Consider the following 15,974-nt stretch of genomic DNA (forward strand, 5'->3'; position numbering starts at 1 on the left):
CTGGGAGCTACAGCTATCCCTCCTCTATTCTAAGAGTCATTTAAACCCAAGGGTTCTTAACTCAGTATCTGTGGATAGATTTAGGGATAGGGGTTTGTGAACTTGGATGAGGAAAAAAAATTACATCTTTATTTTCGTTAACTTTTGTTTCCCTATGTAATTATCTGCATTGTATTTTAGATTTTTAAAACATAAGAAGGAATTTATAGGCTTCACCATATTGCCAGAAGGGTCTGATACAGAAGGTTGAGGGCCTCAGCTCTGATCCCATTAATTAGACACACTGGGATCAGTCACTTTAAAAACCCCTACTTGTTTAGCCCTCTCTACCTATTTAAGCACCTATCTCCTGTAAGTTACTAACATAACTCTCTACCCCTGCTCCCTATAGCCAGTTGCCATAATTAACACCCTCAGTCCAGAAGCACCAAGGGAATGAATCTAATCCCTAATAGGTGAATGGAAGTGAGGAAAAAAGGAAACTATTAAGCATCAACTGTGTCCCAGGTACTGTACTCAGTGCTTAATAAATCTCTCATTGGGATCCTCTTAACAACCTTGGGTGATAAATGCTTTTATACCCATTTTACATTTGAATAAACTGAGGCAGACAAAGGTTAAGTGACTTGACCAGGATCACAGCTAGTTAAGTATCTGAGATTGGATTTAATTCAGGTCTTCCTGACTCTAGGTCCTGGGCTCTATCCATTGCACCAGTGGTATCAAACTCAAATAGAAACAGGGACTAAATATTAAGAATCCCTTTGGGCCATTTAGAAAACCACATACTAACATATTCTATTTTTATTTATTTTGTTAAATGTTTCACAATTACATTTTAATCTGGTTGAAACCCTTAAGTGTTGTAGGCTGAATGTTTGACACCTCTGCACTGCATCACCTAGCTAAGTGCATATCACTGAGCTATTCTACAAGGTGTAGTGTTCCAGGCAATACCAATCAGAATTCAGAATACATTTTCTCATAATACTTCATTACATAGTTGGATCCTTTTTCTCATCAGTATGCGTTCTTAATAAAGATCACAACCCATCCATACTTTCTCATCCTATGTGATTCTTGACCTTGTCTCATAAACCTACCTTCTATCTTACCATCTCATGGGTACTAGTGCTGGGCTTACATTATTTATTTATTACCCTTCACTCCTTTTATGTAACTAGCCCATGTCATTTTACACCACTTCTTGCACAAAGGTCGCCATTGAAAATATGTTGCAACCAGCACATGTAAAAGTAGATTTTGGGGGGTAGGGGACAGACTGAGTTGAGGAAAGGCCTCATGTAGGAAGTAGAATTCTAGCAAAACTTTGAAGGAAACAAGCATTGCTGAAAGGCAGAGGCTGTGGAGATGTGGTACATATCAGGCATGGAGACAACATACAAAAGCACAGAATGTCATATACAAAAACTAGTAAGTGGCTGGTTTGACTGAAACAGAACTTGTGTGAAGGAGAGTAACATGTAGTAAGGCTGATCAGGCAGTAGCTGCTATTGGAGCTACTAGAACTTCTGAGAAGGTTCATGAAGTTATTAGATCTGTACTTAAAGAATATCACTTTGTCAGTGGTGTGGAGGCCAGATTGGAGGGGGAGATTTGAGTCAAGGAGATCACTTAAGCTATTGCAATATACTAGTTATATGCTAAGCAGCATACTGGCTACTGGAGAAAAGAGAAAAAGTTTAGATAAAACATGGTCTGTATCCTCCTGGTGCCTACATGCTCATTTTACACTATATATATATATTACATGAGAATATATATATATTACATGAGAAGTGCATAACCTGTGGCCCAGAGCCATTAAAGACCCCTGGACTCATTTGGGCTAGTTCAGGTTCCTGGAGCCCTGACACAGAAGGTCATTTTTTTCTTTTTGGCTGTCTCCACCTGAAGTTAATATATGAAAATCTCCAAACTGAAACTTGGCTATAGCTTAAGTCAGTATTTTCCCAATGTGGATGACTGGATCCCTAATTCCCTCAAGGTCACTTGGTGTACATATGAATATCTGGTATAAGACATCCTTTTTTTTTTTCTCCAACTCTTAGTGTAAGATGTTCAGGACTCTTGAAAGAACCTTTCTTTTCCCTCCTCCCTATCCTCTAAACCTACACCCCTCAAGCTGTTGGGACTATACCTTACTCAGTTATTCCTGGAACATTTAGTCTGTTCTCTCCCTCTCTCTCTTTTAGCATCTGCAGTTTCCTTTTTTGTTATTAGTTATCTATGTATAATTTACATCCTCTAGTACAGGGGTTCTTAACCTGTTTTTGGTGTCATGGACACCTTTAGCCATCTGGCAACATTCATAGGACCCTCTCCACCCCTCTCTATAGCCTCCCCAGTGTTTTTGAATGAAGAAAATAATATACATAGGATTACCAAGGAAACCAATTATATGAAGTTATAAAAAACATTTTAAAACTCAGGCCCCTCAGTTAAGAATTTCTTCTCTAGGAGATGTAAGTAAGGAGGATTTTGTTACTCCTTTTTGAGGTACTGGTTCCCAGAATCCATGGCCATAACAATCTCTAGTTCCCAGGCTCATGACTTGTAAATAGTCCTACTGCGACTGCAAAGTGAGATATGGGGGTGACATAATGTAATATTTGCTATACTTGTGCCAAATGATGATATTGCTAAAGTTAACCTGTGAGCTTAATATTGACAAGATGCCTCCTTTGTTGCCCTGTAAGTCAAGTGGGCACTCTTCAGTAAGTGGGGATTTGGGTAACGCATAGAGCAGTGCGTGTACCTGCCTCAACCAACCCCCATTGAGGCTTTGGGGACCGGTAGGAATTGTAGCTCCTACTATATTCTCATCCACCCCTTTGATAAGAGTGATTAGGGAAGCTGTAGGAGTTGGTGCTCTCATTATCAGCCCCTTGTGAGAATTCTAGACTAGAATAAAATAAGCTTATTAAACCCCTTTATATGACTCCATTCCTGTCTTCCTGTCTGCCCCAGTCAAGAGTGAACTTGTGCTGGAACACCTAACACCTAGCGTAGTTGGTCTTTCTTGTGTGTTATCTGTGAAACAGTAGAACAGCAGCTTTTTTTTTTTTCTAAATCCTTAGTGTCTCTTTTTTTTGGAGCAGGGAAGGCAAGGCAGTTGGTGTTAAGTGACTTGCCTAAGGTCACACAACTAGTAAGTGTCAAGTGTCTAAGGCTGGATTTGAACTCAGGTCCTCCTGACTCAAAGACCAGTGCTCTATTCACTGCACCACCTAGCTGCCCCATCTGTAGCATCTCTAATATAATGTTTTGGCCTTTGTAGTTGTCCAGTAATAATGATTGTTGAATTAATTCATTGATGAACTTGCATGCCAATATACAGCTATGTTTCCTGGCTTTAGTTGGCTATAACTGTCTACCAGATCCTCATTACATATACTATTGTTCTGTGTACAAATGACTATAATGCAGTTTTGTGGTATTAAAAATAATAAAAGGAAAATACTTCAGTGTCCTGTAACTTTAATTTCCAGATACAAGCTTTATTGAAATTTCAGTTAGTTTTTCAAAATTTTCTTGAATGGGCCTTGAGATGAACTCAAACTTAAAGGTTATTATTCATCTTGCAGTTGACTGAGATCATGCACTAAGCCAGCTCTATCTCAAACCTGAAGTAGAGTTTAATCAAATTAGAGTTTTGAGAGAATAATGATACACAAAGTTCTCTAGGTATAACTCAAATATTGTCTTCAAAAATTATGTTATTAGACTTTTATGAAGTAGATCATAGCTTAAATTCACTAGAAGAATCTGCTATTTTAAATAAATCTTTTGTCAAATAATACCCCCCATCTCTTTTTATAAAATTAGATTTTCACATACAGTAGCAAATTTACAAGAGGAACATTCTTGTGTGTATACCACATGAGACTCAGATCTGCCATCGGTGTGTTAGAATTAGTTTTTGTAAAATTCTTTTTTATTGTGTTTAAAGGGAAAACGTTATTAGGATCAGAAATGTACATTCTGCTTAGGTATAAAAACCTTTCCCACTTATTGATCCTAAGAGGCATTGGCAAAAGCACCAATAACATGTTTGCTTTGTAATAAACTAAAATAAGACATTAATTAAAAGCAGTGGGAAATATTTTTTAAAAATTATCTTTAAATAATGAGGCAGCAACTTAAAAATTGGGCTGAGTACAGTGGCTCATTTTGAGTAAGGGGATTTCATTGATTTAGGGAACTCCTGTGGGAGGAAATTCCCTCTTCTAGGGAGGTGCATGACTGCATCCTCTCTTCAACTTTGTTAGGGTCTTGACCAGCAAGTTGCCCTATCTCAGTACGCAATGATGAGGCCGGAGCAAAGATGGATATAACTCCGATTTATTGGCAGACATTATCCAGTTTTATAGGGTTTTGCACTACATAAGCAGAAGCAGGTGTTCAAGGGGTAAAGGGATGAGAGCATGGGAAGATCGATATCTGGTGGGAAGAATCTGGATTATTGTAAACTATGTTGCCTACAAGCATATGGGAAAACTAGGGCTGTGGTAAGGTGGTTTCCATAGGATTATGGGAACAGGAGGGGAGTGCTGTTCTACAGTAACAGGGAAGGCTGGGAACAGGAGGGGAGTGCTGTTTCTACAGTATCTAAAGAGGCATGGGAAGGCTTGGGCAGGATACAAACTGTTATCACTACTGTATGAGCTATCTGAGGCACGGGGCAGGATGCCCTTGTAAAGTATCCAAGAAGTTCCCATTAATTAAAGCGTGTTTGTGTTAGGCACTGGTTCAAGAGCATTCAGTAATGGCCAGCTGGGTTCCTCCTACTGGGCCTGTGAGTCCTTGGTGAATGGACTCTGCCTGCATGAGAAAGGATGGCTATCAGAGCAAGAGGGGGGTGCTGTTAAGGGGGGCTGTTAGGGACGGAAGACTTTCCTCCGGACGCCTACCGTTCCAACTCCTACTAAGCCTGTCTGGTTTTACCCAGGAAACAGGCCAAGCGCTAGGGTCCGAGCAGCCCCAGGGTCAGTACTAACTCCCTACACAACTTAGTCTTGGAAAATTGCCTAGAACACTGAAAAGGTTGTGACTTGCCCAAGGTCACAGAGCCACTGTGTGTCAGAGGTAGAATTCGAACCCAAGTTTTCATGGCTCAGAAACTGGTTCTCTGTCAACAGTTTTGCCATAGTTTTGTTTGTTGAGACTTTTTAATTTGCCAGAAGTTATAAAAATGTAAAAAGGGAAAGCCACAATCAAAAACCCTGCAATATAATGAAAGTAGCACTGGTTTTTAAGTCATTGCACTTGAGTTCCAATCTTGGTTCTGCCACCTAGTGTACCTGTGTGCTCTGACCTTAGACAAGTTGCATAACTTAACTGAGCCTCAGTTTCTTCAACTATAAAACGAGGGGTTAGTTCATAAAATGGAATAGATAGTCTCAAGATTTTTTCCAACTATGAGTCCTTTAGCTATGACTGCTAGTCAAAGAATAGAATGTAAACAATCAAAGTAAGAGACAACCACCATGAATTACTCCTTTTCAGTAATTCTTTATAGGAGTAACAGAATTTAGATTTGGCAAAAAATCTTAGAGAAAATCCAGAGTGACACTGTATTTATAGCTGAGGCTAGAAGAAGAAAAGCTCAGTCACACAAGTAGAAAATAGCAGAGCCAAAGTTTGAACCCTGATCCTCCAGTTTGATTCAATGTATTTTTCTACTAATACAACTTCAGGAGCAACTGTTAGCATTAACATCTTGGAATATAAATGCATTCAACTTTGTAAATAGTTTTTAATGCCTGTCATGAAGCCTGGGCTTCCTTACGAGGTCCTCCTCTGGAAATAATATTGGTAATTTAATGTTTATAGCAATATAAATGGATAGATTATTAAGCCCCTGTGTAAGGAAGTAGTAGAGTGGATTTTTACTTTGAGTTAATTGCTATTTCAGATCCTTAAGGACCTTTGAGAAGTTATGAAAAATATTTCCCAGTATGATTATTGTTCTTTTGTGTTTTGTCTCTGCTGACAGAATGTATCCTCCTTGAGAGCAGGGATCATTCCCTTTTTGCATTTGTATCCCCCAGCACGTAGTATAATGCTTAGTAGATGCTTACTAAATGCATACTGACTGATTATTTTATATGTGTATTCATATGCCCTTCACGATGACAATTTATAAAGTGGTGGTGAAAACATTACTCCTGTGCGCAGAACCAAACTCCATTTCAGTCATTCAGCAGGTTTGTATTGAGCAACTCCTAGGGATATGGGAAGTACAAGACCTGGTCCTTGCTTTAAAGGAGCTTATAACTTTTAAATTTTATTTTCTTTGTTAGTTATTAGAGAACCCCCATCTAATTATATCACTGAAAAATAGAAAAAACATTCTTCTGACCTGCTCATGATCATCTCTGGTTAGATGTCACATTAGGGCACTCATAGTAGTTGATACTGGAATCATGACCTTTGCAGGTTAGTGTGTGCAATTTGCGCCCTCAAAGGAAATAATAACCAAATTGGTGCTGATAGAAGAGGACCAATGACATCACGATAGCAGTAATGTCTTGACTTGCACGTGAATTGGGTTTAAGTGAGGCAAAGTTTAACAGTGTCATCAGCCTCTCTCTTCAGAATCATCCAGCTCTCATGTACCTTCTCTAAATCTAACCTCTTTTGGCACACAGCCAGTGAAGTAGCACTTAATGTTACTCCCAACAGGAGTCAGTACCAGCTACCTACTGTTTAAAGGAAGGAATTTAACATTGATTTGTAGTAAAGAAAACATTTGAGCTTTTGATTAAAATTTGCTACGTTAACTTCATTGTACTTTGGTCTTTAATTGTTCTCTTGCTCATCATGTAGAACATTACAGAGTTTGACCATATTGCTATTTACTGACTAAAGATGTATCATGTTCTTGTCTCTACACCCTTGCTTTGGGGTTTTTTCCTTAATTTGCTATTAACTTGCCCTTTGTCTTCCAACATCTTGCCCCTGACCTTGTAGCTGAAAAGGAAATTTTCATCTTACGTTTTATAAAGTAGTATTTTTTTGTTATTTTATCCCAAACCATATGTATTTTTCATTTATTAGATTAAGGACAGCTGGACAGTACAGTGGATAGAGCACTAGAGCTGGAGCCAAGAAGACCTAACTTCAGATCCTGCCTCAGACACTCACTAGCTGTGTGATTCTGGGCAAATCATGTGTTTCATTACATGTAAAATGAGAATGATAATAGCATCTGCTTCCCCAATAATATTTGTGAAGTGCTTTGCAAACCTTAAAGTGCCATAAAAATCATAACTATTATTATTATATTTCTTGTAATGGATTTTAAATGTTAGTGCCCTTTTAATACTTCAGAAGTGCTGCCATGTTTGTAGAATAATAAATTGGAACTCTTATGTTTTCAAAATCCAATCTTTGTAGTAAATTTTCTGTTTGATCATGAACAGTTATCTATATCCCCATTTTTTTCTTGATTTCCCAGTTTTTCCCCCCTAGAAGCTAAAATTCGCATAATGGCAATGTCCAGTGAGAAGTGTGTCCTGGAAATACTTTGTTTTTATAAGATGAAATAAACATAATTGGCTATATTTATTTTTATTTTGAAGTCCTTGGCTTTGTTCCAAAGCTTTCTAGCCCTTCTGTTAAACTATATTAAGTGAGTAAGATACAAAGGAAATTGTTTAAAAGTTCCTGTTTAATGTTGTAATTATACAAGCAGCCCCCAAATTAGAAACAAATTGTACCGCAGTCATTTTTTAAGTGAGTTATTTGTATCTCAGAGCACCTTTTGAAATAGAAACATTGTTTTAAGTGCTGTTTAGTTTCAATAGGCCAGTCCACAGAAGCCTAAATATATTTAATCTTCAGTGCACCAATGCTGCCATATTACCTGAACTCAACTTACTACCTTGTTTCTGTTTCCAAATATTTTGAGTTTCACCTTATGGGAAAGAAATGAACCTACCCTGTGCCAGCCACTGTGCTAAGAGCTTTATAAATCTTACTTCATTTGATCCTCACAACATTGCAAGGTTGGTAAGATTTTAGGTACACACAGGGACTCCAAGCTCTAGGCCACAATAATGGCTCCAGTTGCCTGGGATAAGGGTTAAGGTTGTTTCCCTGGGGAGGAGGAAAAGACTGCTCCAAGGAACAAGAGCTGGAGATTAATGAATGACTTTTAAATTTTCTAAGTCATAGTTTTGCTGGGTTGAGGAGAAGGGAAAGTGAATGGGTAAAGGAACAGGCACTTAATAAATGCCTGCTATATGTCAGGCACTGTACTAATAAGCACTTTATAGATATTATCTCATTTCATCTTCACCACAATCCTGTGAGATAGGTGCTATTATAATCCCCATTTTATAGCTGAGAAACTGAGGCAGACAGGTTATATGGCCCATTATCACACTGCTAGTGTCTGAGGGTAGATTTGAACTCAGGTCTTCCTGACTGTAGGCCCAGCGTTGTATCCTCCCCCTGCTACCTAGCCCCCCCTGTTAGGCCCGGCTGGCCCCTAATGCTATTTGCTCTTATAGTGAAAGAGGGAGAAGCATGGGTACCACTATAGTGCTTTTTTCTCTCTCTTGTCTCTTTGACAGAAGATTTTTCCTCCTTGCTGCTAGATGAGGTGGGAACAAAACAAAACTGGGGTTTGTGGGAGGAAGGCAAAGATTGTTGAAAGGTGACTTGCCAGTCCAGGCAGCTGAGAAGGGTAGCAGAGGTTTGGAGATGAAAGGAAAATGAATTCTATTTGGCAGTGGAGAGTATGGAACTTGTTTTGACAGCTGTCCCAGTGCTGTTCTGTAAAAGTGAGTGAGACTGCTTGTTCTTCCCATTCACACAGGTGTACAAAATTTTTATTTCAGTACCCAGACTTGAGAGTTAAGACAAAAACACTAGAGGGTTGGGAGCCAATATAGTAAATTTACTGCTCATTTCCCAAGAACTTCACCTTTTTTCTCCATTTTGTTTTTATGCTTTCTTTCAAGCTATAGAAAATATTCTTTTGGATCATACAAATGGGAAAAGGACCCACATGTACAAAAATAGTTATAGCAGCTCTTTTTGTGGTGGCAAAGAATTGGAAATTGAGGGAATGTCCATCAGTTGGAGAATGGCTGAACAAGCTGTGGTATATGAATGTAATGGACTACTATTGTGCTATAAGAAATGATGAGCAGGCAGACTTCAGAAAAACCTGGAAAGACATATATGAATTGATGCTGAGTGAGGGGAGCAGAACCAGGAGAACACTGTACGCAGTTACAGCCACATTGTACAATGACTAACTTTTATAATCTTTGCTCTAAGACAACTCCAAAAGACTCATGATGGAAAATGCCATCCACATCCAGAGAAAGAACTATGGAATCTGAATATAGATCAAAGCATACTATTTGCTCTTTCTTTTTTGTTTTGTTTATTTTTTTCTTGTAGTTCGTTCCATTGGTTCTAAATCTTCTTTGCAACAAGACTAATGTGAAAATGTGTTTAATGTGAACATTTCTTTTGGGATTTTTATATTGCATCAGTCTGCTTCTTTTAGCAACTGATTTTAATTTCTTCCTCCCTTTTTCTAGAAACATTTTGTTATAGTTTATTATATTTGTTTCTTCAAAATCCATGCCTCATTTTCTCTCCCCCCTTTTTATTTCCACATCCTCTACAACATAACACACATCTCATCCATAGTAAGTATGTATTGAAGTGAACTGAATTCTAGCTTATTATAATCAAAACTTACCTGTATAATACTTGCATTTGCTATACTTCTGTGGGCTTCCAAAACTTTCTACCAGTATGAAATTTTCTAGTGGGAAGAAGCTGAGAATGGAACTTTTTTTTCCCATTTAAGTTTATTTGCCTTAACTAAGTTGTCACAGACAACTTTCACATTTGTATTTTTTTTCAGGAGTTTTTTTTTTATTAATTTATTTTTAGTTTTCAACATTCACTTCCATAAGATTTTGAGTTCTAAACTTTCTCCCTCTCCCCCCTCCCCAAGATGGCATGCAATCTGATATAGATTCTACATATACATTCTTATTAAGCATATTTTCACATTAGTCATATTGTAAAGAAGGATTAGAACCAATGGGAGGAACCACAGGAAAGAAGAAACAAACAAACAAAAAAAGAGCAAATAGTATGCTTTGATCTACATTCAGAGTCCATAGTTCTTTTTCTAGATGTGGATAGCATTTTCCATCATAAATCTTTTGGAGTTGTGGGACTTAGATTCAGGAGTTTTTAAAGTCTATCTACACTGGATAACAGTCAATGGATTACTTATACTTAATTTTCCATTAGAATTCAAGGCAAATTTTTGCTAGTATCTTGATTTTCTTTGTTCGTTTTTCTTTCTAAAATATAGGAATACTCTGAAGATAGTAACTCTGAACCAAATGTGGATTTGGAAAACCAGTACTACAATTCCAAAGCGTTGAAGGAAGATGACCCAAAAGCAGCATTAAGCAGTTTCCAAAAGGTACTTAGTTTTTAAAACTTCTATTAGCTTATTTGTGAATATATACACATCTGTATAATTTATATAGAACAGATGATACTATTTGTTACATATATACAAGTATCTTTAAAACAAATATTCATAAATATTATAAGTATTATTCTATAGCAACAATAAAATTGTTGACATAAATTTGCATTCTAAATGCTTAGCAAAAATTTATTAAGGACTATCTTATTCTTTGTTAATTATGAAATAGCTTTCTACTAAATCTATTTAAACTAGGTGTCCCAAAATACTGAGAGTCTTTGAGAGGTATCCATGTTTTCCTCTTCATAGAATTAGTTTTAGAAATCTTTAGTCTTCATAGTCTAGAATTAGAGCTTAAAGATTCCTCAGAGGCTAGATAGTCTAAATCCTCATTTTATAGTTGAGGAAACTGAGGCCCAAGGAGTTTAAATGAGTTGCTCAAAGTCACACAGGTAGTGTCATAAGTGAGATTTAGGAGAGCAGTTCCTTGACTCTTTTGGCTATACTCCATTCTACATTTTATAATTTTAATTTATCATAGACTGGGTCATAAATATCTTAATTCAGCACTCCGAGGGAGCTTAGTGATCATGTAGGCCAAGTTCTTGATGGATTTCAGGGAGTCCATGACCTTGGATGGGTATGGGGGTAGGGGGAGTAAACTGGGGATTATCTTTATTTTCCATTAGCTGATAAGCACTAACTACTGTCTGAAATTTAGCATTTCCTGCTATTGTGAATTTTTAAAAAATATTCTGAGAAGGGATTCATAGGCTTTACTAGACTGTTAGAGAGCTTTATGACACAGAAAAGATTAAGAACTCTGATCTAAAACAACCATCTCACTTAATAGATAATAAAATTTATACCTAGAGGACCTAAATGACTTGACCAAGGTCACAAAGACAAGCTTCAGAGCCAGGATTGAATCTAGGTCCTCTGGCTTGTAATCCAGTGCTCTTTCCAGTACAGTAACTTACAAGATATAGACATAGTTTTAGGAATTCCATTTAGAGAATTCATGTATATGTTTGTTCAGAGATAGTACAGTAGTAATCTTTCTTTGCTTTTCCTGAAAGAATTTTAAAGCAAATTTATTTTTGCTTTCCTATTTCTGTTTTGTTTTTTTGGAGTAGAGAAGGCAGGGCAATTGGAGTTAAAGTGACTTGCCCAAGGTCACACAGCTAGTGTGTCAAGTATCTGAGGCTGGATTTGAACTCAGGGCCTCCTGACTCCAGGGCCAGTACTCTATTCACTGCACCACCTAGCTGCCCCTGCTTTCATATTTCTAACAAGTCTTTTATATTATTTTGTCTTATATTTGGATTGTTTGCTTAAAACATCCCTATGGTAAAAACAATGGAATTTCTATGTAAGTGGTTTCATACCCTAAATGTGGCCATGATACAGCATATTAATAATTGATTGAGGAAAATGTCTTTCTTTTTCAGGTTTTGGAGCTTGAAGGTGAAAAAGGAGAATGGGGATTTAAAGCACTGAAACAGATGATTAAAATAAACTTCAAGTTGGTAAGAATTATTGGGAGACATACAAATAATTTTATTGTACAGGTAGAGTTTAATTGTAACTTGCCATTTCATACAAGTTAGCATTACAAGGCAGTACTATATTACAAGATAATGATGCTTTTAAGTTTACAAAGAGCCTTCCCAAAAACAGCCTTGTGAGATTGAGAATTCAATCAGCATTCTCAATTTACAGATGAATAAACTGAGAATGAGACTCTTAACTTTTTTGCCATGGTCATATGGCTTTTAAGTATCAAGGCCAGAATCAAGACCCGATTATCTGATGTCAAGTCTAGTGCTCTTTCTATGCAATACACACTTTGAAGTTCTGTATAAAAAAGATGTTTCCATACTAACACTGCTTTACTGCTTAGTAGTATGATTATAGTACATCCTGTTCAGTGAAATCCTACATGACACACATGTTCACAAATTTCTGTCCGTTAAAGGATCATAATAGACTTGGGAAGATGAACTCAAGAGATCATCCAGTCTAGAGATTACCTTATTTTACCGGGGAGAGGGGGGAGGTGAGAGAAGGAGAATATACACATACTTACACATAAAAACATAGGTGTGTACATAAGTATGTGTGTATGCACACGTATATACACACACACACATATATATATATAAATATGTGTACGTAATACACATATATACACACTATGTATCTCTCCCTATACACACACACACACACACACACACACACACACACTCTCTCTCTCTCTCTCTCTCTCTCTCTCTCTCTCTCTCTAGATAGGTATATTGAGGAAGAGAAGTAAATGAGTTCTATAAGTTATCCATCTAACCTTATGTCATGATCCAGATAATAAGCATTTTTTATCCACTTGTTTTTTTCTGTGTATACAGTCTTTTGATTGGGTTTGTGTCCTGTTTAGGCACTTGATACAACTAGCATGATATCCATAAGCAGCAACACCTAGAAGATCTCACCATCTATAGCGGGGGGTTCTTTACTTGGCATCTGGTCTATGTGCTTCTTTTTAAAAAATATTTTGGTAATTGAATTTCAGTATAACTAGTTTTCTTTGTAATCCATGTACTTTATTTTTTGCTTTTAAAAATATTTTGAGAAGAGGCCCGTAGGTTTCACCCAACTTCCAAAGGGGGTACATCACACAAAAAAGGTCGAGTCCCTGTTCTAAAGGGAATCCTCCTTTAACTCGGACTGTGCTTTAGATCTCTTTTACAAAAATGAAAATCACCTTTAGCTGGCCTTTAATCTTCCTATTTTATACCTGACCTGGTTTTAATAATCAGTGCTATAAAGGAGCTCTGTTATATCTTTCAAGAATTCTTTCAGGATTTTGATGTGCGCATAGGAAATACCTTTTTGAAAGAGAAGTCACGGAAGTTAGTTAATCTCTCACTTCTGATGAAAAGAAAATGGCATTATTTTCAAAAATTTGACATTGATTTGGTTTAACTGACTATAAAGAAATTTATCACTTGTAGATCTTTAGAATGAGTAATCCCTAAATGAACTTTACATTTTGGAAGGACAAAAAGCATAATACCTGCTTATATACCTGCCCTTAGATGAAGTGTGTAAGGTAGAGCCCAAGAAGTACAAAGGGAAAATGGAATTAGATAACAAGAACTAACTTTATAAGTTGTCTGCATTTTATAATTTGAGGGGTTCATGTAAGATTTCCCCTTTGCTGAAAAGATCTACCCTCCAAAAAACTCGACAAAAATCTAAAGATTAATTTCTTTAGATGTTGAAGGCATTTAATTCTTGAAGAATCATGTAGAGACTAGACCTGTGATTTTGTTGGTACAGGGAACCCCAGGTAAGGAAACTCTTTTTACGAATGCAGGTTGACAGCATCTCTGCAATTTATAGTCTTAGAGAGTTGTTCAGAATATTGAGAAGTTGTGACTTAGCCAAAGTCACATAAGAAGCATCTGTTAGAGGCAGGACTTGAGCCCACGTCTTCTGACTGAGGCCAGCTCTCTCCCTTTGTACCATGCTGCTTTTCAGAGCCATGAAATACAGTGCAAATAGTTCTGAGTGAAATACTATCTGAAGATTAATCAGCTGTTATCAAATAGGATTAAAACTTTTTAGGGCATTGAAACTGATGTGTGAGGTTCAGGGACCCTTCAGTTTCTTCTACTTTGTGCTTTTCATGAGGATGGTAAGTTTGTAGGTAAAAACTATCATCATTTTGTAGAGGGAAAATTCATAGCTATTAATGAAGAGCTTCTTCCCCATGTGCAATGTATAGTGTTGAAATCTCTCTGATAATTATGATACTTTAAGGAATTGGTCTTCTACAAAGTATTGTGAGAAGCATTAACTTAGAATTTTTGTTCCAAATTTTTAAGACCATTGCTTTGGATTTTGAGGGTTCTTTTTGTTATATATACTTATTATCATAATAGAAATATAAAAGTTTTAAAGAATAGAATCTAAGATTTAAAATACTATCAAGTTTTTCACCACCATTTTTATTTTGGAATCTAATTGCACTAATTTGGATTTAGTGACCTAAGTATGTTGTTTCAAACTTACTTTTATAATATCCCTAACTGATTGTGCATTTCTCTAAAATATTAATGACTTTTAATTACATAATTACTTGGACTCTGTCTTAATCAATAAAATGCATCTAATAAGATTATCTGAAGTATTTTAAAACAAGATCTCATGTCTTTTTCTTCACAGACAAACTATCCAGAAATGATGAATAGATATAAACAACTATTGACCTACATTCGGAGTGCAGTCACAAGGAATTATTCTGAAAAGTCTATTAACTCTATTCTTGATTATATCTCTACTTCAAAACAGGTTAGCTTCAGTTTTTTCCGTCTTGGTACTCACATGTTCGTTGTTTCCAGAGGACTTTGTACATTTTTTAAAACATCTAAACCTAGAGACATCACAGAATAGTTATATACATTAATTAAATTCAGCAAACATTTTTTAAGAATCACTGTGTGCAAGGGCATTGTACTAAACTCTTTGAGAGCTACAAAGATCAAATAAGACACATCCCCTTTCTTATGGGTTCATAGTCTGGTAGAGGGATATCAATCAGCAGATTAAAGGCCCGCTTTGTGCCAGGCACTTGGGATATAAAAACAAAAATTGAACAGTTTACTTTCAAGGAGCTTGTATTTTATTGAGTGAGACAATAATAATATACAAAACATATAATTATATACAAAATAAATACAAGGCATGGCAAAAAGTGAATAAGTAGAAGGATATAATACACAGCAGTAATTCAGACGGTGAACGCAGAGTGCTTGGTGAAGGCCAGGAGGAGAATGCCATCCTTTTGGGCAGAAAGAGTCTTGGAGGAAGTGGCATTGTAGTTGAGTTTTCTCTTTCTCTTTTAGAGAACAGTAACTTTAACAGAGGCAGGGAAAAGAGCAAGTACAGGTAGTGTGCAGAGGAAAGAAGAGTGTCAGATTTAGCTAGTGTGGTATATATGGAGAGCAGTTTTTGTAGTTTCGGTTGTGTTTGACTCTCCACGACCTTACTAACATCTGGGGGGAAATCAGGCAAGTTCTTGTGTAGGAGGTTAACATCTGAGCTATGCTTTAAAAGAACACAGGGGTTCCCAGCGATAGAAGTGAAAATGAAGTTCATTTCAGTCTTAGGGAATCAATGCATATACAAAGACACATGTGGGAGGTAGAATGTTAGGTGTGGAGAACAGGTAATAGGACAATCTAAATATAAAAGGCTGTACCTGGAGTAATATAAAATAAAACTCAACAGTAGATTGGGGCCAGATTTTGGATGAAGGGATTTTATAATTTAGTTTACAGGCAATAGAGAGCCACCAGTGATTTTTGAGAAAGTGGAGTTACTTTGTCAGATCTGTGTTTTAGGAATATCAATTTGACAGCTTTATGAAAGATAGATTAGAGAAGAGAAAGGAAGCAGGGATACCAGTAAGAAT

The 15,974-nt window shown here is 36.7% G+C and overlaps 1 protein-coding gene across 2 annotated transcripts in view; it reads left to right on the plus strand.

Moving 5' to 3' along the window:
- COPS2 (COP9 signalosome subunit 2) overlaps window positions 1-15,974 on the plus strand; it is a 58,852-nt gene that overhangs the window by 24,231 nt on the left and 18,647 nt on the right. For both annotated transcript variants that reach the window (XM_036734409.1, XM_036734408.1), the window contains exons 2-4: window positions 10,379-10,492; window positions 11,953-12,030; window positions 14,726-14,851. In XM_036734409.1, the coding sequence (XP_036590304.1) occupies window positions 10,379-10,492; window positions 11,953-12,030; window positions 14,726-14,851 (318 nt within the window). The remainder of the gene's footprint in view (window positions 1-10,378; window positions 10,493-11,952; window positions 12,031-14,725; window positions 14,852-15,974) is intronic.

The sequence above is a fragment of the Trichosurus vulpecula genome, chromosome 8 (assembly GCF_011100635.1).
Source record: "Trichosurus vulpecula isolate mTriVul1 chromosome 8, mTriVul1.pri, whole genome shotgun sequence".
Classification (NCBI taxonomy): Eukaryota; Metazoa; Chordata; class Mammalia; order Diprotodontia; family Phalangeridae; genus Trichosurus; species Trichosurus vulpecula.